The sequence below is a fragment of the Artemia franciscana genome, chromosome 18 (genome assembly GCF_032884065.1).
Source record: "Artemia franciscana chromosome 18, ASM3288406v1, whole genome shotgun sequence".
Classification (NCBI taxonomy): domain Eukaryota; kingdom Metazoa; phylum Arthropoda; class Branchiopoda; order Anostraca; family Artemiidae; genus Artemia; species Artemia franciscana.
The window spans coordinates 2,965,800-2,989,329 of NC_088880.1; the positions used below are offsets into that span (position 1 = coordinate 2,965,800).

At 34.6% G+C, this 23,530-nt stretch overlaps 1 protein-coding gene across 3 annotated transcripts in view; it reads right to left on the reverse strand.

Annotated features, from left to right (window-relative positions):
• Window positions 1-23,530, reverse strand: part of LOC136038501 (rho guanine nucleotide exchange factor 17-like) — a 229,961-nt gene that overhangs the window by 55,003 nt on the left and 151,428 nt on the right. For all 3 annotated transcript variants that reach the window (XM_065721586.1, XM_065721585.1, XM_065721587.1), the window contains 3 exons: window positions 8,227-8,324; window positions 3,100-3,325; window positions 323-414 (listed from right to left, as the gene is read on the reverse strand). In XM_065721586.1, coding sequence (XP_065577658.1) covers window positions 323-414; window positions 3,100-3,325; window positions 8,227-8,324 — 416 coding nt within the window. The remainder of the gene's footprint in view (window positions 1-322; window positions 415-3,099; window positions 3,326-8,226; window positions 8,325-23,530) is intronic.

Sequence of the window (23,530 nt, forward strand, 5' to 3'; positions counted from 1 at the left end):
AGAATGTTACCATTTCGTTTATAAATACTACGTAGAAACAATTTATACTCTTTCTGCGAAATGGTAGCATTCGTGTCCTGATTATAGTCACGTCCAAGAAACGACTATTTACCTTAGGTATTCTGGGTCATTGTTGTCACAAACTGCGGAAAAAATAGTGGCTATTAACAACTGTTGGAGAAGCAATTATAAAAAGAAGGCACTACTCTACAACCAAAACGTCAACAATAATAGTTAGCCGGCTTCGTGTAATGTTACAGTGTGTAAAAAACATAAAAAAGAATATTTTTTTTAAAGCTAAAAAGAATAGCCAAAAACATACCTAAATTTGCCTTGGTTTGATGGAATGCTTCTTCCCATGTAGCTCGATGCTCGGGATTAGAAAATGCTACTTGAAATAATTCAGCTGAATCCCTACAAAAATACCCAAATAAAATTCAAATAAAAATAACATAGATAAAAACAGCGTAGTACATTTACAAAGTAAATCATTTTAAATAAATAAGTATGAGAGCGTCTCATCTGTGTATGCATGCGAGAGAAAACGTTAATAAATATCTGTTTACCGTGTAATGTTAGATGACACTAATAAGCATGAAAACGTCTCAAATGGATACGAATTTGAGAGAAGACGTTAAGAAGTATCTGTTTACCAGTTAATTCTCGACGGCATAAATAAGAATGAGAACGTCTCAACTGGGCAAGTATTCGGGAAAAGACTTTAATGAGTATCCGTTTACGTGTTAATGCTCGATGGTATTAATAAGAATAAGAACGTCTCAACTGGGTAAGTATTCGAGAAAAGACGCTAATATGTATCCATTTACCATGTAATGTTAGATGACACAAATAAGCATGAAAACGTTTCAATTGGGCACGTATTCGAGAGAAGACGTTAATAAGTATCCGTTTACCGGTTAATCATCGACGGCATTGTTAAGCATGAAAACGTTTCAACTGGGTAAGTATTCGAGAGAAGACGTTAATAAGTATCCGTTTACCGGTTAATCCTCGATGGCATTAATAAGCAAGAGAACGTCTCAACTGGGTAAGTATTCGAGAAAAGATGTTAATAAGTATTCGTTTACCGTGTAATGTTAGATGACACTAATAAGCATGAAAACGTTTCAATTGGGTACGAATTCAAGAGAAGACATTAATAAGTATAAGTTTACCGGTCAATCCTCGATGGCATTGATAAGCAGGAGAACGTCTCAACTGGGTAAGTATTCGAGAGAAGACGTTAATAAGTATTCGTTTACCGTGTAATGCTAGATGACACTAAAACGTTTCAATTGGGTACGAATTCAAGAGAAAACCTTAATAAGTGTCCGTTTACCGGTTAATGCTCGATGGTATTGATAAGCATGAGAATGTCTCAACTGCGTAAGCATTCGAGAGTACCGGTTAATGCGCGATGACACTAATAAGCATAAAAACGTTTCAACTGGGTAGGCCTACGAATTCTAGAGAAGACGTTAATAAGTATCCGTTTACCGGTTAATGCGCGATGAGATAAATAACCATGAGAACGTCTCAACTGGGTAAGTATTCGAGAGAAGACGTTAATAAGTATCAGTTTACCCCTTATTGCGCAACGACATAAATAAGCTTGAGAACGTCTCAACCAGGTTGAGACTATGATTCCGAAAGATGGCATTAATAAGTATCGTTTGCTGGATAATGCTAGATGGCATTGTTTTCTTTTTTCTTGGACAAGAATTCAAGTTTTTTCTATAATTCCTTACCCTTATTCTTTGAACCATCCTTTCAGGGATAGTCGCGTAACTGGGTAAATTTGTCCTTAGTCTATCCCACATTATCCCTTCCTTTCCCTCAGTCAAGCTCACACATACAAGAACAATTTTAGATCTTCAATGGCATAATTGTATTGAATTTCATTGCTTTTATTAATTTGTTATGGAAAAGAGCACAGAAGGTGGATTGAAATATTTCAATCCACCAGGATTTGAAATATTTCAAAATACCAGGAGGTATTTGTTTATTTTCATTACTGTCCAAGTATTGTATCAGCATTTGCATTTTAACCTAAGTTGAACTATTCCTATATTAGCATTTTTCATATTCATATATATATATATATATATATATATATATATATATATATATATATATATAATATATATATATATATATATATATATATACATATATATATATATGTCCCCCTCCTCAACGCCTCGATCTTTACGTTAACATTTTTTAATTGTTTTAAAAAGTAGAGTTTAGAGAGCGGGGCGTCGAGGAGGGGACAAACCCTTTCATATACGGAATAATTTCTGTTCATTTTGAGTTTCAATGTCGTTCCTTACTTGCAGTTAAAATAACTTGATATTTTATAATTAATTTCAGAACATTTTTGAATTAATACATGTTTTGAAATTGGCTCACCGCACATGAACAAACAAAACGAAATTTGCATATTAATTTTTTTTACTAAATGGCTTTAAAGGAGGAGGGGACAATCCTTTTCACATACGGAATAACTTCTGTTTGTTTTAAGTTTTAATTTCGCTCCTTACTTGCAGCTAAAAAAAACTTTTTGTTTTTTTATTTAATAACTAGAAGAGTGAGACGATAAAGTAAGCCTACAAATGGTTGGACTGACAAAAGGTAAATAAAATGAAAGTAGCACTAGCCTAAACAGAGTAAAAAAATGGAGAGGAAAAGAAAAGGAAGGAGAGGTATGATGAAATGGAGGGGAAAAGGCAGAAGGAAACAGAGAGAGATAGAGCGAGAGAGAGAGAAAAAAATTGGATAGAGAGAACTATTAAAACAGGGCTTATTAAAAACTGTGTAAGAACTGTGGGAGAGACAAAGTAAAGTGAGTGACAATGCAGGGGAATGACAGAGAGAGAGAGAGAGAGGAGAGAGAGAGAGAGAAAGAGAGAGAGAGAGGAGAGAGAGAGAGAGAGAGAGAGAGAGAGAGAAAGAGAGAGAGAGAGAGAGAGAGAGAGGGAGAGAGAGAGAGAGAGAGAGAGAGAGAGAGAGAGAGAGAGAGAGAAGAGAGAGAGAGCGAGAGGAGAGAGAGAAGAGAAAAAAAGAAAGAGAAAAAAAAAATATGAAATCTGAGCTTACTGTGCATGAACAGTGAGTTCCAGGATACTGAGTTGGGAGTCCGAGGCTTGTTTTTCCAGTAGATGGCGTGAGACGTTTGCTGATATGTCTTTAATTATGTCGTCGAGGGCACTATGACCTACATGCAGATTGCTTGAAAGCTCTGCTATCTTTGACAATGTTGCCAAATCTTCCTCAAAACTTTCATACTCCTTGAAACCACTTCTTCTAATCGAGTCTTCTCGGGCTAAAGAAAGAAAAAGGTTCCTAGAGCAATGAGCAAAGGTTATTTACAAACTTCCACAAAATGCCGTGTCGCTTTGAAAGTATATAGTATATATATATATATATATATATATATATATATATATATATATATATATATATATATATATATATATATATATATATAGCTGAGTACAAATGTTGTTGAAGTTGTTCAGGTGCTGTAGGTTAGTATGGGGTCAGCGTTCCGTCATAATCTCCTTCTTCTTTCCTTATCTCCGGAAGGGAGCCCCTGCTTGCGTAGCCTCATAGTGGTGATAAAGCAGATCATTCACGAATTTGTCTAATCAGAGCCTTGCTTGAAAACAGTGTTGCATGGTTACCTTGAGGTGCAGCAACCCTTGAGAACATTATAGCCTAGTAAGCACCGTAGTATTGTACTAGATTATAGTTAGATGAATATTCTTTCGGTTTAATTTGTATTGGTGGGTTTTTTAGGTATTAATATGTAAAAAGTTGGAGGTAATAGGTTTTAGACTGTTGTTGAAGGAAAATTATTGCCAAGTACAAAAAACCAAGAAGGACCCAGGATTGCACAAAGCTTCTATTCAGCTGGAGGTCCCAGCGACTTATTGCTGTCCAGTTCTTAGCAGGATTAAGTGCTTGGTGTATATTGTAGAAGAAATTTAGTTCCTGACTTCACTGGTGGTACCCTTTATGGTTCTTATGGCCATAGCAGTTTCAATTGCATTAATAATGCCAAAATTGCGACATGGATCGTTATAGCATTAAGAAACAAGACTTTTTTTGACCGACGAATTTAGACTTTGTTAAACTGAAATTGTTAAAAGTTTGAGAAGCTCATCTCCTGGGATTTGGAAACACTAAATTAGGTGGTAGAATATTTATTTATTCAGGTAGGGAGGACGGGGTATTTAGACTGGCAGAAGAAATTATGATAAAAAAAAAGAAGCTACCAAATCCTACTTAGGTTGGGAAGGTTAGGTTAGGTTGTTACTTAGTAACACTTGAATTCTAGTTACTCATTTTATGACAGAAAATAGCAAGGTATAAATCAGTGTGATATTTGCCACGAAAAAATCGACTGATAGACACTGTAGAGGCTCAGATGGCTAAATAAATAAATAAATTAAATAAATTATTTAAAAAAAATTATTTATTTATAAATAAATAAATTAAATAAATTAAATAAATAAATAAATAAATTAGAGCTAAATAAATAAATAGATGGGATAGCAGGCGAAAATATTGTATTTTTATTGGAATATTTTAATGTGCAGGTAAATAGAAATGGGGATAGATGGTATACGGTATAGGTATAGGGTATATGGTATAGGGATAGATGGTAGCCTAAGTAAATCTGATATAGGAAAAGAAAAAAGCTACGGCTATAGACTGCTGAAACTTTGTAGGTATAAAAGTTTAGTTATAACCAAATTTTCTAATAACAGTTGAAAATGAAACTGGAGGGTTGAAAATTTGACAATGTGTAAGACGGATATAATAATTTTAGGAAAATAGTTTGTAAAGTAGCAGAATGTTTCTCAAGGAGAAAGTTAGAAACGCAAGAAGAAATATTAGGAAAAATGCTTTATGCCTGGTAGGAAAGAGGAGGGAATTATATAAGAAGTTTTTGAGTGATAGACCATGTGAAGAAAAACGGAAGTAAGAGAGGTAGAGAAAAAAACAGAGGTAGAAAAGTATGAATTAGGGACCTGTGGAATAGAATCCATGGATTCTTTGAACGGTCTTCCAAATGATGTTGCAGGGATAATAGAGTTGATATCATCCATACTTCCGTAACAAACGATGTAAGTAGAGATTATACATCTGACCTTCCTGCTACTTCTGGTTTGTACGCTGAAGATTTAGATGGCGTTCTGCTCAGCTCTCATAGAAAAGAGTCCCAAGAAAATTGCAAGGACAGTCTTTAAAACTCACATCTGTCTTTAAAAACTCAAAAACAAAGAGATGTGTCAAATTGGAAAAAAATTTCTTTCCTGCGTCAAATTAACATAAGCTAGGATACCATCTATCTCTATTTCAACTGACCTGCACATTAAAATATTCAAATGAAATGCCATATTTACGCGTGTGATCTAATTTATTTGCTTATGTAACTTTAAATAAAATTCATCTGAGCCAATACTTTGTCCATCATTCGATTTTACTGGGAAAAATACCACTATAACTGATACTTTGCTCTTTTTGCCATAAAATAAGCAACTAGAATTCTAGTATTAATATATTCTCAATCTAACGAAGACTTAGAAGCTTCCTTATTCATCACAATCCTTACTCGTTGCCTATATCACCCATACTCCTTACCTGTATAAATATATCTTATATCATCTAATCTCATGTTTCCAAATCCCAGGATACGAGTTCATGAAACTTTTAACAAATCTTGTTGGAAATTTGCCTTTTCTAATCTTCAGATAATTGGTTTTTAATGCTGCAACGTTCCAAATCGCAATTTTTATATTATTTAAATTTCAATAAATGAAAATTGCAATATTGAAAATTTCAACATTGAAATTGTTATATCCTTAAGAACTGCAATGGACCACCAGTGAAGTCTGGGACTAATATTTCTTTTCAAGTCTACACACAGCACTTAATCCGGCTAAGAACTGGACAGAAAAAAGCCTTGAGACTTCTAGTTGAATAGAAGTTTTGTGCGATCCCAGACCTGATTTCCACACCTGGTGATGTTTTTCAGTCAACAACAGTCGGCTTTCTGCACAAGGAATCTGATGTCTGTTACTTCCACCTTATTACATAATAATATCTCCAAATATCTTATGACGATGAAGAGGCAGCCAATGGTAAATAACATATCTGGGAATGGGATATTCAGCCCTAAAACCAGAATTACCAACACAAATTAATTCACCTACACAAAATTCACCAACACAAATTAAACCAGAAAAATTTTCAATTTTTCAGAATCTAGGACAATGCTATGTGTGCCAATCCCAAAGATAATTCAGCAGCACTGTTTTCATTCAATGCTTAAACCTCTATAGTAGGTACTGCCAAAATTGGTTTTGACAATATTCTGCCATAGTCTCAAACTTAAGGGCTAGACAGATGTCTCTCTTTCTAAATTTTAAGAAGGCGCATTTGCGAATCATAGGCTGGATTTTTCTCATAACAAAGTAGGGCATTCTTGGCAAATCATCTTAAGTTTCAGGGACATAGACATTCAAAGAAGACAATTTGCTTGGCAAAGCATTTCAAATTGCATGCTAGGTGTGTTAGTAAGGAGTTCCACAATTCTTATATTTAATAAATCCCAACATACTGAAAAAGATTTTCCAAACTTAAGTCAGTCATAAAAAAAACGCTCAAAACGAGCATAAGCTTAGTTAGAGTTAGAAAACCTAGTTTGAAAGCTGGTGTAGAATTGTTGTTTAAAAGCTGGCCAGACTGGATGTATGGTTCTTTACGGCTTGAAAAATTCTCTGCTTTCTACTTGTCTCCAATCCTTTAAAGAAGCTACTTTATAAAAACGCTCAAAGTGATTGCTAATCAAGAAATAGTTTTAGTAATTAATCAAGTAATTAAAATTGCTAATCAAGAAATAGTTATATAGCAGGCACATAATATACATATATTCAATTACTATGGCCGTTTTAGCTAAGAAAACAGTATGACTTCACAGCTCTTTATTGCATATATGTATAGATCTTGATCTAGATGTTATCCCATCTATTATCTATTACTCATCTATTATACACATATAAATCATTATCCCATTAACAGGTCTTCAGATTCCATTAAAATTCAGATGACAAAGGGTTTTCCAATCTTCGACAAAAGTTCGGAAATTAATTTGTTTTAATCTTTATTGCATAGATGTATAGATCTTGATCTAGATGTTATCCCATCTATTATCTATTATCCCATCTATTATCTATTACCCATCTATTATACATATATAAACCATTATCCCATTAACAGGTCTTCAGATTCCATTAAAATTCAAATGACAAAGGGTTTTCCAATCTTCGACAAAAGTTCGGAAATTAATTTTTTTTAATCTTTATTGCATAGATGTATAGATCTTGATCTAGATGTTATCCCATCTATTATCTATTATCCCATCTATTATCTATTACCCATCTATTATACATATATAAACCATTATCCCATTAACAGGTCTTCAGATTCCATTAAAATTCAAATGACAAAGGGTTTTCCAATCTCCGACAAAAGTTCGGAAATTAATTTTTTATAAAAAGCTTGCAATGGTCTCTACAGATTAAAGGAAAAATGTTGTTTGTTTTTCTAAGTTATTCAAGAGAGAGAGCATAAAAAATAGACCTTTCCACAAATTCTAACTTGTAATTTAAACTGACAAAAAAAAATAATAATAATAAAAAAAAAAAAAAAAACAGAGATAAGTAATTTAAACTGACAAAAAAAAAAAAAAAAAAAAAAAAAAAAAAAAAAAAAAAAAAAACAGAGATAAGCATAAATAGGTGGAAAATTATTCTAAAGAGATTTATAATATCCACCCCAATAAGGAAAAGATATAAAGAAATTTTTTTTTGAAAAAATAAATAATCTACTTGTTTTGCTGAGTTTTATTGCTTCCTTAGTTTCTGCACTTTAATATAATTGCCTTCTTCTCAAACATGTCAGCTAAAAGGAAAATCTTTGGAATAGGCTCTCAACTTAATAAATCCATTTGACCTTTATTTAATAATAAAGCCCAGATTTTCTGGTTTCAAATCTCTTTTGATTCAGTCTGTAGATTCTATTCTATCAGCATTTAATTAAGTAATAATGCTAAAATGCTAATTTTTAGAACAAACACAATTAAGCACTATGTAATAACTAATAGAATATCAAAGTAAATTAGGAAAATTTCAATGAACAGAAACAAATGATTACCTTTAACTCGAATATCGTTTAGATGAACTCTCATTAGCAACTTCAATTTGTTAGCTTCAAGAAGTCCGCTAATACTGCCAGTCGCGCTTAAAAACCCTCTGAAATAATTATTGGTTAATTTATTTAACTAATAATTAAATAATTAATATAATTAATTATAATATTATAAATATATTAAAATTCTAATTGATATTATTAATTGATATTTTAAAAAATCATTGATATAATCAATTAATAATTAATAATATAATTAATTAAGATAATTAATTAATAAATAGCAGTTAAAAGACTTATTAAAGGTATTTTGGGTCTTAACTAGCGTAAGCTGTTCGATACATACATCTATCTATACAACATCTATACACATTTATACAACTATCTATACAACATTTATCTATACATCTGTTAAACTTTAGGTGAATCAGGAATAAAAAGCTTTAGGGCAAAGACTTTATCTCCATAGGAAATTGAAAAATGACCTTATTAATTGAGGCAAAAATTCCAGTAAAGTGGGGCCTTCAATAACCCAATTGTGTTATTTTTGAAAACTAACAAATAAACAGATGTAAGTAGCCTACGCCTTCACCTAATTTTGTGAGTAATCTTTTACTTTTTCTTTTTTTTTTATTCCATGTTTCTTCTACTTAGTTAGAATTCACTATTAAAGATTAGCTTTTTAGCACTAATGGGGAGGTCCTGCTTTGGGAAGGTTCTTGTCAAAATATTTGCTTTTGCCTTTTCGCTCACAGGTTGAAAATACTTTCTCGTTTTCTTATTAACTTTTTAATTATATTTTCTCTTTTTTAAACGTTAAAATATATGAAATATTAGCATCTCCTTGTACACAAGATGGAGCAACTATCGATAATTCTTATCACAAATAAATATTTGATTCTTGTCACTTTATATTTTTGTTTTACTTTAGGGGGAGGTTTTGACTTCTTTGATCAAAGTTTTCAACATTTCCCGATGGAATTGTTAAAAAAAAATATATTTAATTTTCCATAATGATAATGATATCGTAAAATCTATATCTAGTTACTAATTTGTCAATTAAGTTAGACACAACAAATAACCTTAAAACGTTGTTTGATGATGTAGTTCGCACTTAGACACTAGTGTCCTTGAGGCATCTAATCTTAATTAACAAGTCTTAAGAGTGCTAATCTAACTAATCTAAAACTAATCTTAAGAGTGCGCATGTACTCTATTATTTGAAAAGCCCCTAGGGATATGGCAGAATTCATATTGTTCGAATACAAACTCTGAGGCATTTGGGGTCTGGATTAGTAAGGCATACAAAATCCATGACCTGTGATCCGTGACCTTTGAATCCATGATCTCTGTATAATTTGTGACTAATTCTCAGAGGGAAAATAAAACCCTAAATGAATATACATAAACATAATGCTCAACCATTCAACATTAATCAGCCTTTGAAATTGATTAAATACAGAAACATATTTTTTAATTAAACTAAAGAGCGACACTAAAAGGAACAGAAATAGTTCTGTATATCAGGGAGCTACTCCCTCTTCAACCCCCCGCTCTTTACGCTAAAATGTTATACTGCTACCAAAACGCTTCTTATTCCTGTTAAATAGAAAACCTAAAAAATTAGGGCAACAAGCAAGAATTTTGCAAAAAGAGTGGGGGGTTGAAGAGGAGGCTGCCCCTGATATATTTTCTGCTCGTTCTTAGTTTTAGTGTCACGCTTTCTTTAGTTTGATTTTTTTTTCTATACTTATATTCGTCTTTTATAGCATGCCCAAGGTCATTTTTAGATCCAAGATGCTACCATCCCTCAATCTCGATTCCTTAAATCAATTTAATCCCGATTGTACTGAACAAAACAAAGCGTACATGAAATTAAATAAAAAAAACAAGTTTTTTAAATGAAAGTAAGGAGCAGCATTAAAACTTAAAACGAACAGAAACTACTCCTTATGTGAAAGGGGCTTTTCCTCCTTAACGCCCCGCTCTTTACGCTAAAGTTTGACTCTTTCTCTTAACTCTACTTTTTCTCTAACTCTAACGTTTTCGAATTAATGCATATTTTGATCTTGGCTCTCCGCACATAAATAATTAAAACAAATTTGTATATTAATTTTTTTTGGCTAAATGGCTTTCTCATAGTTTTAATCGGAAGATCTTGAGAAGAGCGTGTGGCACTTTGTATTTACGAAGTGACATATAGTGATCATAAAGTCTGTCGGTCTGTCTGTGTGTCTGTCTGTACGTCACGGATTCGCTACTTTAGGCACTTCCAGGTAAGCTAGGACGATGAAATTTGGCAGGCGTATCAGGGACCAGACCAGATTAACTTAGAAATAGTCGTTTTCGCGATTTGACTCTCTGGGAGGAGTGGGGGGTCGGTTAATTCGGAAAAAGGGACAAAAAGAGAAGGAAATGTGATAATCTGATTAATATAAAGATACAGCATATTATAAGAAGTTGGTAGGAAACAAAGAGGAAGGGTGAAGGTGTATCAATTTTTATGGCACTTGGTATTAACCAAGTGACATATAGCGATCGCAAATTCTGTCGGTCTGTCTGTCCCGGTTTTGCTACTTCAGGCACTTCCAAGCAAGCTAGGACGATGAAACTTGGCAGGCGTATCAGGGACCGGACCAGATTAAATTAGAAATAGTCTTTTTCGTGATTTGACTCTGTGGGAGGAGTGGGGTGTCGGGTAATTCGGAAAAAATAGAAAAAATGAGGTATTTTTAAATTACGAACGGGTGATGGGATCTGAATGAAATTTGATGTTTGGAAGGATATCGTGCATCAGAGCTCTTTTTTAAATCCCGACTAGATCCGGTGACATTGGGGGGAGTTGGGGGGAGCCTAAAATCTTGGAAAACGCTCAGAGTGGAGGGATCGGGATGAAACTTGATGGAAAAATAAGCACAAGTCTTAGATACATGATTGACATAGCCGGAACGGATCCACTCTCTTTGGGGGAGTCGGGGGGAGGGTTAATTCTGAAAAATTAGAAAAAATGAGGTATTTTTAACTTACGAAGGAGTGATCGGATCTTGATGAAATTTGACTTTTGGAAGGATATCGTGTCTCAGAGCTCTTATTTTAAATCCCGACCGGATCCGGTGTTATTGGGGGGTTTCGGGGGAGGACCTAAAATCTTGGAAAACACTTTGAGTGGAGGGATCGGGATAAAACTTGGTGGTAAAAATAATCGTAAGTCCTAGATACGGGATTTAAATAACCGGAACAAATCCGTTCTCTTTGGGGGAGTCGGGGGAGGAGGGTTAATTCTGAAAAATTAAAAAACTGAGGTATTTTTAACTTACGAAGGAGCGATCGGATCTGAATGAAATTTGATGTTTAGAATCATATCGTCTAGTTGGGGGGCGGACGGAACCTAAAATCTTGGAAAATGCTTTGAGTGGAGGGATCGGGATGAAACTTGGTTAGAAAAATAAGCACAAGTCCTAGATACGGGATTGACATAACTGGAACGGATCTTCTCGCTTTGGGGGAGTTGTGGGGAGGGTTAATTCTAAAAAGTTAGAGAAAACGAGGTATTTTTGACTTACCAAAGAGTGATCATATCTTAATGAAATTTCATATTTAGAAGGACCTCGAAACTCAGATCTCGAAACTTGGTGGAAAGACTAAGCACAATTCCAAGATAGGTGACTGGCATAACTGGAGCGGATCCACTCTCTTTGGTGGATTTGGGGGGGGGGAGTAATTCGGGAAAATTAGAAAAAATGAGGTATTTGTAACTTACGAACGGGCGATCAAATCTTGATGAAATTTGATATCTAGAAGGATCTTGTGCTTTAGAATTTTCATTTTAAATCTCGACCAGATCCGGTGACATTGAAGAGAGTTGGAGGCGGAAACCGCAATTCTTGGAAAACGTGAAAATCGAGGTATCTTATGAATGGGTCTTCAGATCTTAATGAAACTTGATATATAGAAGAATCTTATGTCTCGGATGCTCTATTTTCAATTTGAATCGGATCCGCGGACATAGAGGGTTGGAGGGGGGAAAAAGAAATCTTGAAAACAGGAAATCTTGGAAAACCCTTAGAGTGGAGAGATCGGGATGGAATTTGATGGGAAGAATAAGCATAAGTCATAGATACGAGATTGACATACTTGGTACGGATCCATTCTCTTTAGGGGAGCTGGGGTTTGTTGATTTGGAAAAATCAGAAAAATTGAGGTATTTTTAACTTAAGACCGGGTGACCGGATCTTAATGAAATTTGATATTTAGAAGGAAGTCATGTCACAGAGCTCTTATTTCAAATCCCGACAAGATCTTTTGACATTGGGTGTAGTTAGAGGGGGAACCGGAAATCTTGGAAATAGCTTATAAATGTCGTAGATACGTGATTGACGTAACCGGACTGGATCCGCTCTCTTTGGCGGAGTTAGGTGGTGGGGTTCAGTGCTTTGACGAGTTTGGTGCTTCTGGACGTGCTAGATGATGAAAATTGGCAGGCGTGTCAGGGAGCTGCGTAAATTGACTTGATAGAGTGGTTTTCCCCGATTCGACCATCTGGAGGGCTGAAGGGAGAGGAAAAATTAGAAAAATTGATGTATTTTTAATTTACGAGTGATTGATCGGATCTTAATGAATTTTAATATTTAGAAGGACCTCGTGACTCAGAGCTCTTATTTTAAATCCTAACCGGCGTTAAGCCTCTGATTTTCCTTTCAAAGCAATATATTGATTCTTGGAATTTTGCTAGAGCTCATACCATATAGCTCTTGGCTCTTCAGACCTCGTCACAAGTGCCACATGAGCTCTCAGCTCTTGTTTGCCTCATGGGGGGGTCGTATCGACCCAATTGCCCTAGAATGTCGCGAAAGAGCTCATTCTAACGTAAATTAAAAGTTTTAGTGCCTTTTTGAAGTGATAGTAGCAGTCCTTACTGTCGCAAGTCTTCTAATCTAAAGTTCCGAGTCTCGCTATCTCTTGTCTTCTAAAAGCATATTTCGTTTTTCTTCACTTTCATTTTTGATTAGTCGTAGTCCTTACTGTCGCAAGTCTTCTAATCACATATTTCTTTGTTTTTCATTCGTTGCAATCCTCGTTGTTAAAAGTCTTGTATTTTAATATTTCTTTGCTCTTTACTTTCGTCTTTGACTCGTTGTAATACTTGTTATCGTAAGTATTGGACCTTCGCTAAAGCTGTTCTATCAGCTGAACCAAACGCTTGCTCATAATCAATAAAACTGATAACTAAAGGGATTTAATGATAAAGGCACTTCTCAGTTAATCTATCAATCAATCAATCATACGTCATGAATCATACGACGCACCTCATGAATTGCCAAATATTCAATCCTCATAACTTCTTATTTTAAAGATTTAGGAAAGGCACGGTGGTCTTCGTCTTTGCTTAACTCTTTTACCAAAATAATATCTAGCCACTCATTAATCCGCTATTTTCTCAGTCACCTTTTCCGCTTATTTTATATCTGTTCACTGTCAATTAAAAGGTTTCATCCCTATTTTGAACTGTTTTACTTTCATTAAAACAAGAGTAAATACTGTTCATAAAATATGATTTTAGCATAAAATGGTGGGGATTATGAGGGCTGGAAGCCTACCAGTCCTTAATATTTAGGGTAATTTCTGCTTATTTAGAATTTTAACGTTGCTCATAGCTTTCTCCTGAAAGTGTTTGGTTTTGTATTATCTGATATGACTACGTGAAAGTGTTTGGTTTCAGGAGAAACCAAACAAGAGCGAGGGAGGAGGCCTTGTTGCCCTTCAATTTTTCGATTACTTAAAAAGGCAGCTAGAACTTTTAGTTTTTTACGAGCGTTTTCATTAGTAAAAAATATACGTAACTTACGAATTAACTTACGTAACGAAATTCTACATTCGTATGTTTTTATTGCGTATATGAGGGTGTTAGCAACTCGTCGATACCTCGCTCTTTACATTAAAGCTTAAATTTTGTCCCAATTCCATAAGAATGACCTCTGAATCACAAATGCCGTAGAATAAATAGTTGAAATTACTAAAAATATTTTAGCGTAAAGAGTGAGGTATTACGAGGAGGTAAACCCCTCATATGCGTAATAATTTTTGTTCGTTTCAAGTTTCAATGCTGCTCCTTACCTTCAGTAGAAAAAACTTTTCATATTTATTTTTTACATTGTTTTTTCCAAATAATGCTAGAGAGTCCTGCGCCTCCTCCATTGAAATTCTCTTCCCCCATGAGAAGTTCCTCCATGGAAATATCCTCCCACGTACCCCCCCCCCAACTCTCCCCACTAAACCAAAAAAATCCCCCTAAAACGTCTGTACACTTCCCAGGAACCATTACTATATACAAACAGAGGTCAAAGTTTGTATCTTGCAGCCCCTCCTACGGGGACTGCGGCGGAGTAAGTCGTCCCCAAAGACACAGTTAATAGGTTTTTCGACTATGGTGAATAAAACGGTTATCTCAGGATTTTGATCCGGTGACTTTGGGGAAAAATGAGCGTGGGAGGGGGCCTATGTGCCCTTCATATTTTTTGGCCACTTTAAAAGGACACTAGAACTTTTAATTTCCGCTAGAATGAGCCCTCTCACGACATTCTAGGACCACTGAGTGGATACGATCACCCCTGGGGAAAAAACATACAAAAAAACAAATAAACACGCATCCGTGATTTGTCTTCTGGCAAAAAATAAGAAATTCCACATTTTTGTAGATAGGAGCTTGAAAATTCTACAATAATGTTCTCTGATACGCTGAATCTGATGGTGTTATTTTTGTTAAGATTGTATGTCCTTTAGGGGGTGTTCTCCCTATTTTTTTAAAATAAGGCAAATTTTCTCAGGCTCGTAACTTTTGATGGGTAAGACTAATCTTGATGAATTATATATTTAAAATCAAAATTAAAATGCAATTCTTTTGCTGTGACTATTGGCATCAAAATTCCATTTTTTAGAGTTTCGGTTACTATTGAGCCAGGTCACTCCTTACTACGGTTCGTTACCACGAACTGTTCGATAAATATAAGGCCCTCCAGTCAATACTATTTAGTTTTATATAAGGGTATAGCTTGACAGGTCGTTGCAGCAATTACCTGAAAAGACCGTGCTCCTATGGTGGATGCTTATAAAACTTATAAAAAGAAAATTAAGGGTACTACTGGTGTTAACAGCTTCTACGTTTAGTTCCGTAAAGTCTAGACATTCTGAAGAAGGAAAAAAATAGTAGCGATTAGAAAAAAATAGTAGCGATTAGAAAAAAATAGTAGCGATTAGATGACTAACGTGCAACCTTCTCAAATGTACATAAAAAAACGCAATGAAGCGAAAAAATGAACATAAACCTAGTTTAGATACAGTGTAAAATTTTAAATTCACTATAAAAGTGTTTTAAACATTATTTAACGTTTATTAGTATTGTGAATGGCCTCGTCAAACTGAGTTGAATCGCAGGTATCAGAGGCTCATTGCTTCCAATAACTTAATAACAAAAAATAAATTAGCAATTTCAACATAAATATTCTTTTTAAGCTTTTCTTTTAATCTGGAAATGAACACATATTTTTGAGCATATATTTGAACATTTATGTTTTTTTTACTTAAACGTAAAGATTACGCATAAAGCTTAGAAATAGTGTGAATGGACAGGTTTTTGGCGCTAACGGTTAATGCAGCAAATTTAGGGCCGAATTTTTTTTTACAATTTTAATAGTAAAAAAAATACATAGTAGTCATAACAGATAATGCAAAACCAAACACTTTCAGGAGAAAGCTATGAGCAACGTTAAAATTCTAAATAAGCAGAAATTACCCTAAATATTAAGGACTGGTAGGTTGCCAGCCCTCATAATCCTCACCCTTTTATGCTATTAAATTAAAAAAATGGTTTCTTTAACTAAAAATAAGGAGCCACATTAAAACTTAAAACGATAAGAAATTACTCCGCGTATGAAAGAGGCTGTTCCCTTCTCAACGCCCCGTTCTTTCCGCTAAAGTTTGACTCTTTCCCTCAATTCTACTTTATTAAACAGTACAAAACTTTGTTGAGAAGGGGACATCCCCTTCTGATCAGACGATTTTGAGAAAAAAGTGGTGGGGGAGGAGGCCTAATTGCCCTCCAATTTTTTGGTTAATTGAAAAGGCAACTAGAACTTTTAATTTTTAACGAACATAGCCCTCTCCCCTCAACCCCCACCCAAAATAATCCCACTGAAAAACGTCTATACACTTTCCAGTAACCATTACTGTATATAAACACTGGTCAAAGTTTGTAACCTGCAGCCCCTCTCCTGGGGACTATGGGGGAGTAAGTCATCTCAAAGACATATTTATTATGGTTTTCGACTATGCTGAACAAAATAGCTATCTCAAAATTTTGATCCGTTGACTATGGCAAAAAATGAGAGTGGGAGGGGGCCTAGGCGCCCTCCAATTTTTTGGTCACTCAAAAAGGGCACTAGAACTTTTCATTTCAATTAGAATGAGCCCTCTTGCGACATTCTAGGACCACTCGGTCGATACGATGACCCCTGGAAAAAAAAAACAAAAACAAAAAAACAAATAAACACGCACCCGTGATCGGTCTTCTGGCAAAAAATATGAAATTCCACATTTTTGTAGATAAGAACTTGAAACTTTTACAGTAGGGTTCTCTGATACGCTGAATGCGATGGTGTGATTCTCGTTAAGATTCTATCACTTTCGGGGGATGTTTCCCCATATTTTCCAAAATAAGGCAAATTTTCTCAGGCTTGTAACTTTTGATGATAAAGACTAAATTTGATGAATCTTATATATTTAAAATCAGCATAATAATCCGATTCTTTTGATGTATCTCTTAGTATCAAAATTCCGTTTTTTAGAGTTTTGTTTACTATTGAGCCGGGTCGCTCCTTACTACAGTTCGTTACCACGAACTGTTTGAACATTATGTTTTATGTACAGTATTTATTCTTGCTTTAATGAACGGATTATTGTAAGTTATGGACTGTGAATTCTAAGATATACAGATTAAGGCGTGTACCTTATGATTTTGTTTATGTTTTTGAACATTCAATTAAAACAAACTTGTAATTCAATTGGAAATAGTCACAATTGAATTGTAATTGATGAAAAAAGACGGTTATATACGACTAAATAGTGGCTGTTTTAAAATTTCAAGTTTAACCAATGAGATGACCCTTTCAAGAAACCTCTGAATTGTTTATCTACTGCATGCACACATGGAGATTCTATCTAGCCATCTGCGATATTTAATTTTCCAAGTCCCATACTTAGCGATCGACACCACCTTTTTGTGATACCCTTTGAATTCTTTGGGTACCTAAAATAACAAGCTGTTGTTTCGATTTTAGGTCCCGACCAGGATAACAAACAAAGTGACCCGACACTGGATAACAAAGAACGAATCTCAGCACGACGATCAGGCCCATATTTAACAACAGCCCCACTAGGCCCCGGTTGGATGATATTTATAAAAAGATGTGATTTATCATCAAAGTGCCAGGTGCACTCCGCCGCCACGCTGCCAGTTTACAGAAATATGATTTTCAAACAAAAAAGGAATTCTATAGCCACTTATAAACTTTCAGATGTCTCCCCAGAATGATAGCTGAGAGATCAGTGTACCTCTCTCTTTCATCACTTTTGGCTCATCAGTTGCGTTCTCTTCAGCCCTTCCGCTATCCACAAATTTTTGGGGATTTATCTGAAAATCCGGCAACACCGGAGCGACAAAACGCTTGAGTTTAGAAGCGTCAAAGCTTTAAATTTGGCTCTGTCTACGATGCAACCTGGTAGCGTCAAACAAGCGAAAATGTTTATAATTTACAAGTTTAAACGGTTTCAGGTAATAACATATAGTATCAAAAACCTTAGGAGCAAACTATACGAACTTAAATTAGTACTCCAATTCCTTAACATTCCCTTACTTTCCAAAAATTTATTTCAGTAATTCCAGTGTACGTAATATATATAGTAGATAGTACACAATTCCACAGTTCACATAAATGAGCCCCATAGGAAACTATGTAGAAGAAACAGTCTATTGAATCTTGGAAGTTTGACTTTGGTATTCTTACTTACATCTTTTTATTAGTACATTTTTTTAGGATAGCCACCACACGAAAAAAGGGAGCTCCCCCGTAAGGTAAGTCAAAATCTCACCGTCCTTTTAACAATCAACCCAGGAAAAGATTTTGGGGAAAAAAAATTGAAGATACAGTACAATTTGATCTTGCAATCAAAACAACCAAATTTTCTATTTTCAAAAAAAAAACATTGAGGGTATTGTCTGACAATGATTTTTCTTGTTTTTTATTTATTTTCTTTGTGTAGAATATAGGCTACTCATTGTCAAAATGTTTCTGTGTTGGAAAACCTCTGAAGTGCATTAAACAGCTCGAACTAGTTTCCAACTTTATAGAAGCAAAATGAGCCTTCGTGAGCACTTCAACAGAAAAATGTTGACAGTAACATTTTGTTTAGGGAAGTGATGTGAAATAGTTCCTTTTTTTCTTAGTTTATCGATAAGTAACCTTTTCCTCCCCCAAAAAGATTAGGTCCGAACGTTCCAAAAATGCTGGGTCTGCCAAAAACGTATTATAAATAACGGTACTTCAATTCGGGTCTGCTTAAACGTACAAGAACGTAGTAGTACAATGGCAGCTACATATAAAAGCTTAAACAATGAGAAATAAAACGCGGCTGAAATTGTATCGATATTATGCATTAGCATCTTCAAATAACAAAAAAATAAGGAAAAGTAAAAAAAGTATGAACAATAAATCTTCGGCAAAGGAAAATAAATCGTGATTTATACGCTTTTAAGAATGTATCTAATGAAACACTACACAAAGGTTTCGTCATAGCATAAAATGTTTAGCGGTAAAAACGATAATCTATTGGCAAACCAATAAAAGGCAGATTTATATGTTGTTCTGCGGTGTAGACCATGACTCAAATTTACAAGTAGAAATTGACAATTTTTGTCAAAAATATGAGTATTTCGGCTCCACGTTCAAAATCCCTTACCAAGGATTTGGTAAGGTAAGATCTGTTAAGGATTTGGTAAGGATTTGGTAATATTTATTTGGGCGAGAAAGCTGATGCTTCAAAAAAAACTAAGGGGACACGCGAATATTATGATTTCTATGCATTTAAAAAAAAATCGTTTTCTTCAGTCTCTTTTTAGATTCTTTCCGTATTTTTCTCTTTTTTTCTAATTGAACATCACTCAATAGTCAATATGTTAAAAACGTATTTGATTACATTATAAAACGTAAAACGAAAAAACGATAATCTATTGGTAAACCAATAAAAGGCAGATTTATATGTTTTTCTGCGGTGTAGACCATAACTCAAATTTACAAGTAGAAATTGACAATTTTTGTCAAAAATATGAATAAATGTCTGAGTATTTCGGCTCCACGTTCAAAATCCCTTACCAAGGATTTGGTAAGGTAAGATCTGTTAAGGATTTGGTAATATTTATTTGGGAGAGAAAGCTGATGCTTCAAAAAAAAAACTAAGGGGACACGCAAATATTATGATTTCTATGCATTTAAAAAAAAATCGTTTTCTTCAGTCTCTTTTTAGATTCTTTCCGTATTTTTCTCTTTTTTTCTAATTGAACACCACTCAATAGTCAATATATTAAAAACGTATTTGATTACATTATAAAACGTAAAACGAAAAAACAAATTAAATCAAACGAACGAAAAGTCAAGTCAAAAGGTTAACTATCGTTTATTAACTAATTTACACATTAAGGTTGAATGCACATTGAAAATTTAAAAAAAGTCGAATATTATGTAGCAAAAATGGAAAAATAACTCAGTTTTGCTTTGGTAACATGCCACACACAGGCAAACTTAAAAAAAAAATGCATGCTACACCTCTAAGGAGAAAAAAAAACTAACTAAAAAAATGTGCAAAAAATGACGAAAAAAATAAACAAAAATTACGGAAAAACGAAAAGAAAACAGAATGAAACTTGCATTTAGACAAACTTTCCAATTTCATATATACCATATTGGGCTTCGTTAAAATTTGAAACTTCTTCCCCTTATGTTTTTTTTGGCACAGCGTTTCTGTGTGTGTGCTGATTTTCTCATGATTTTGTGTTAGCTCAAGCTTGCGTTTTTGATGATTTTCCGTCCATAAAGACTTCTAAATATCAAGACAACTTTTCTTATTATTCGTACAAAAAATGTATTTTTTCACTGTCTAATTAAAAGTTTTACTCGTTTTTAATACTTGAATTTCGTTTTAATTATAAGTAAAACTGCAGTATATTCTGAGAAATTATTGATTTAATTAAGTAAGTAAGTAAGTAAGACGGCACTAGGCCCTTAAGTTCCAAACCGCCGGTGCTGATCTCCGTTTCATGGCCCTACAGCCAGGAAGTGCAATGGGGGTTAGGGGCCAATCATCCTGTGCTTTCAAACACTCTTCCTGCTTACCTTCCCCAGATTTCTCCAGGTACCCATTTAGAGCTGGGTCGACTCTGGCTGAGCTTAAAGAGTCACGCCACTGATCCCCGTCCCAAACTAAACAACTCGTCACAACTGGGATTGAACCCGTGCCCCTTGGATCTCAATCAATAATCATTGATGCAGTGACACCAAAGGGGGGAAGAACGCAAGGGCCGGCCTTTGTTCCCTTCCCTGTATATTGAAAAATACCTTTATGGAGGATATTTTTGTTGAATAATGCATTTTTGTTCATTGAAGAAAATTGAAAGCAGGCAAATTTGACACCAAATAGAAACTGAAAAATGCTCTTTGCCAACCCTCTAAATATTTTTTAGTTGACACCACTGCAGTAATGATAATTGGCTTTTGGAATGCATTCTAGATCTTTATATCCCAGCACTATCCCAGCATATCCCAGCACTGAGCAACACTAACTTATGGAGAGAATCTTCAACGTTCCTTGTTTAATTTTCGCTTCTTTACTTGCTAATTTATGACACATACTAACAACATTTATGATTTAGACACAGGGTAAAAACAAAAATTACGTAACAAAGAAGAACAAATAATATCACTATACCAAGTAGTATATGCGATTGGACAGAAAAATTTCTGAAAAACATGTTTTGACGGCTAGCTCTTCTCCCTAGAATGTAGTAATTACCTTTTGTTCTCCTAGGATACTATGTTATGGAACTATTTCTAAGAAATTGAAGCAGACAACAACTCTCTGCCACTTTGGTAGACTAGGAAAAAATATTTCGAGAAATTCAAAGGAAACAATGGGGAAACTTTAACCCCAAACGTCGTAGAAAGCTAATGCAAAGAGAAAAATAAGCGGAGAAGGTGACTTAGAAAACAACGGATTAACGAGTGGCTAGATATTATTTTGGTAAAAGAGCTAAGCAAAGACGAAGACTACCGTGCCTTTCCTTAATCTTTAAAACAAGAAGTTATGAGGATTGAATATTTGGAAATTCATGACGTGCGACGTATGATTCATGACGTATGATTGATTGATTGATAGATTAACTGAGAAGTGCCTTTATCATTAAACCCCTTCAGTCATCAGTTTTATTGATTATGAGCAAGCGTTTGATTCAGCTGATAGAAGAGCTTTAGCGAAGGTCCAATACTTACGATAACGAGGATTACAACGAATCAAAGACGAAAGTAAAGAACAAAGAAATATTTAGATACAAGACTTGTAACAACGAGGATTGTAACGAATGAAAAACAAAGAAATATGTGATTAGAAGACTTGCGACAGTAAGGACTACGACTAATCAAAAACGAAAGTGAAGAAAAACGAAATATGCTTTTAGAAGACAAGAGATAGCGAGACTCGGAACTTAAATTGGATCTTTAATTCAATGAAATATGAGACTAATTTTATTCCTAATAACTTTGAAATTCCTAGTTTTTTTTAATAAACTATATGATCCAGCACCACTTACTGTTAAAGATAGTAGTAAAGAAAAGTAGTTTCTAAGACTCACAATACCACACACGGTGCTTTACCTACTATACCGTGTGTGTATGATCCAGCACCACTTACTGTTAAAGATAGTAGTAAAGAAAAGTAGTTTCTAAGGCTCACAATACCACACACGGTGCTCTACCTACTATACCGTGTGTGTATGATCCAGCACCACTTACTGTTAAAGATAGTAGTAAAGAAAAGTAGTTTCTAAGGCTCACAATACCACACACGGTGCTCTACCTACTATACCGTGTGTGTATGATCCAGCACCACTTACTGTTAAAGATAGTAGTAAAGAAAAGTAGTTTCTAAGGCTCACAATACCACACACGGTGCTCTACCTACTATATCGTGTGTTTATGATCCAGCACCACTTACTGTTAAAGATAGTAGTAAAGAAAACTAGTTTCTAAGGCTCACAATACCACACACGGTGCTCTACCTACTATACCGTGTGTGTATGATCCAGCACCACTTACTGTTAAAGATATTAGTAGCCTAAAGAAAAGTAGTTTCTAAGGCTCACAACACCACACACGGTGCTCTACCTACTATACCCTGTGTGATGCTAATAGCTTAAAATGTCTGTTTTGTCATGTTAGATCACAGAAGATTATATTCATTGTTAGTTTCCTATTTTGTTTCATCCAGATCAGGACGAAACTTTCCCTTCTACCAATGTTTTGAAATATCTACCGAATTTCAAATCCAGCTCCCGACAATAAAAGAAGATCCCAAAACTGCCAAAACTTTGAATCCCTGGAAAATTTATAGTTACTTGCGGAATCCAAACTGAGTCAAATCTGACAAAAAAGAGTGACATTTCTGAAGTTGCTCCTGGCTCTTGTAAATCTGTTCTATGAACTTTTAAAATATGATACTTTGTTCTTAAATCACTCGAAAGCCTCCAAAAGCGCAATACAAAATGAAAAACAGTTCTAACCAAAATCCTGTCTAATCCAAAAGGCCATCTACCGATATTCTACCAAAATTAACGGAACTTTAAGTGTTTCATAAGAGCACTCAAAGCACTAGTCCAGATCAAACAGTTCGTGGTAACGAACTGTAAGTAAGGAGCGATGCGGCTCAATAGTGACCAAAACTCTAATAAGCAGAGTGTTGATAACAACAGATACATCAGAAGAATCGAATTTTCTTAGTGATTCAAAATATGTAAAATTCATCAAATTTAATGGTAGCCATCAATATTTATGAGTCCAAGGAAATTCGCCCAATTTTTAAAAAAGAAGGGGAAACACCCCCAAAACATCAAGTCATACTTTTGAAAATCACTCCATTACATTCAGAATACCAGAGAAACCTATTGTAAAAGTTTCAAGCTCCATGTACAAATTATTTGGAATTTTGCATTTTT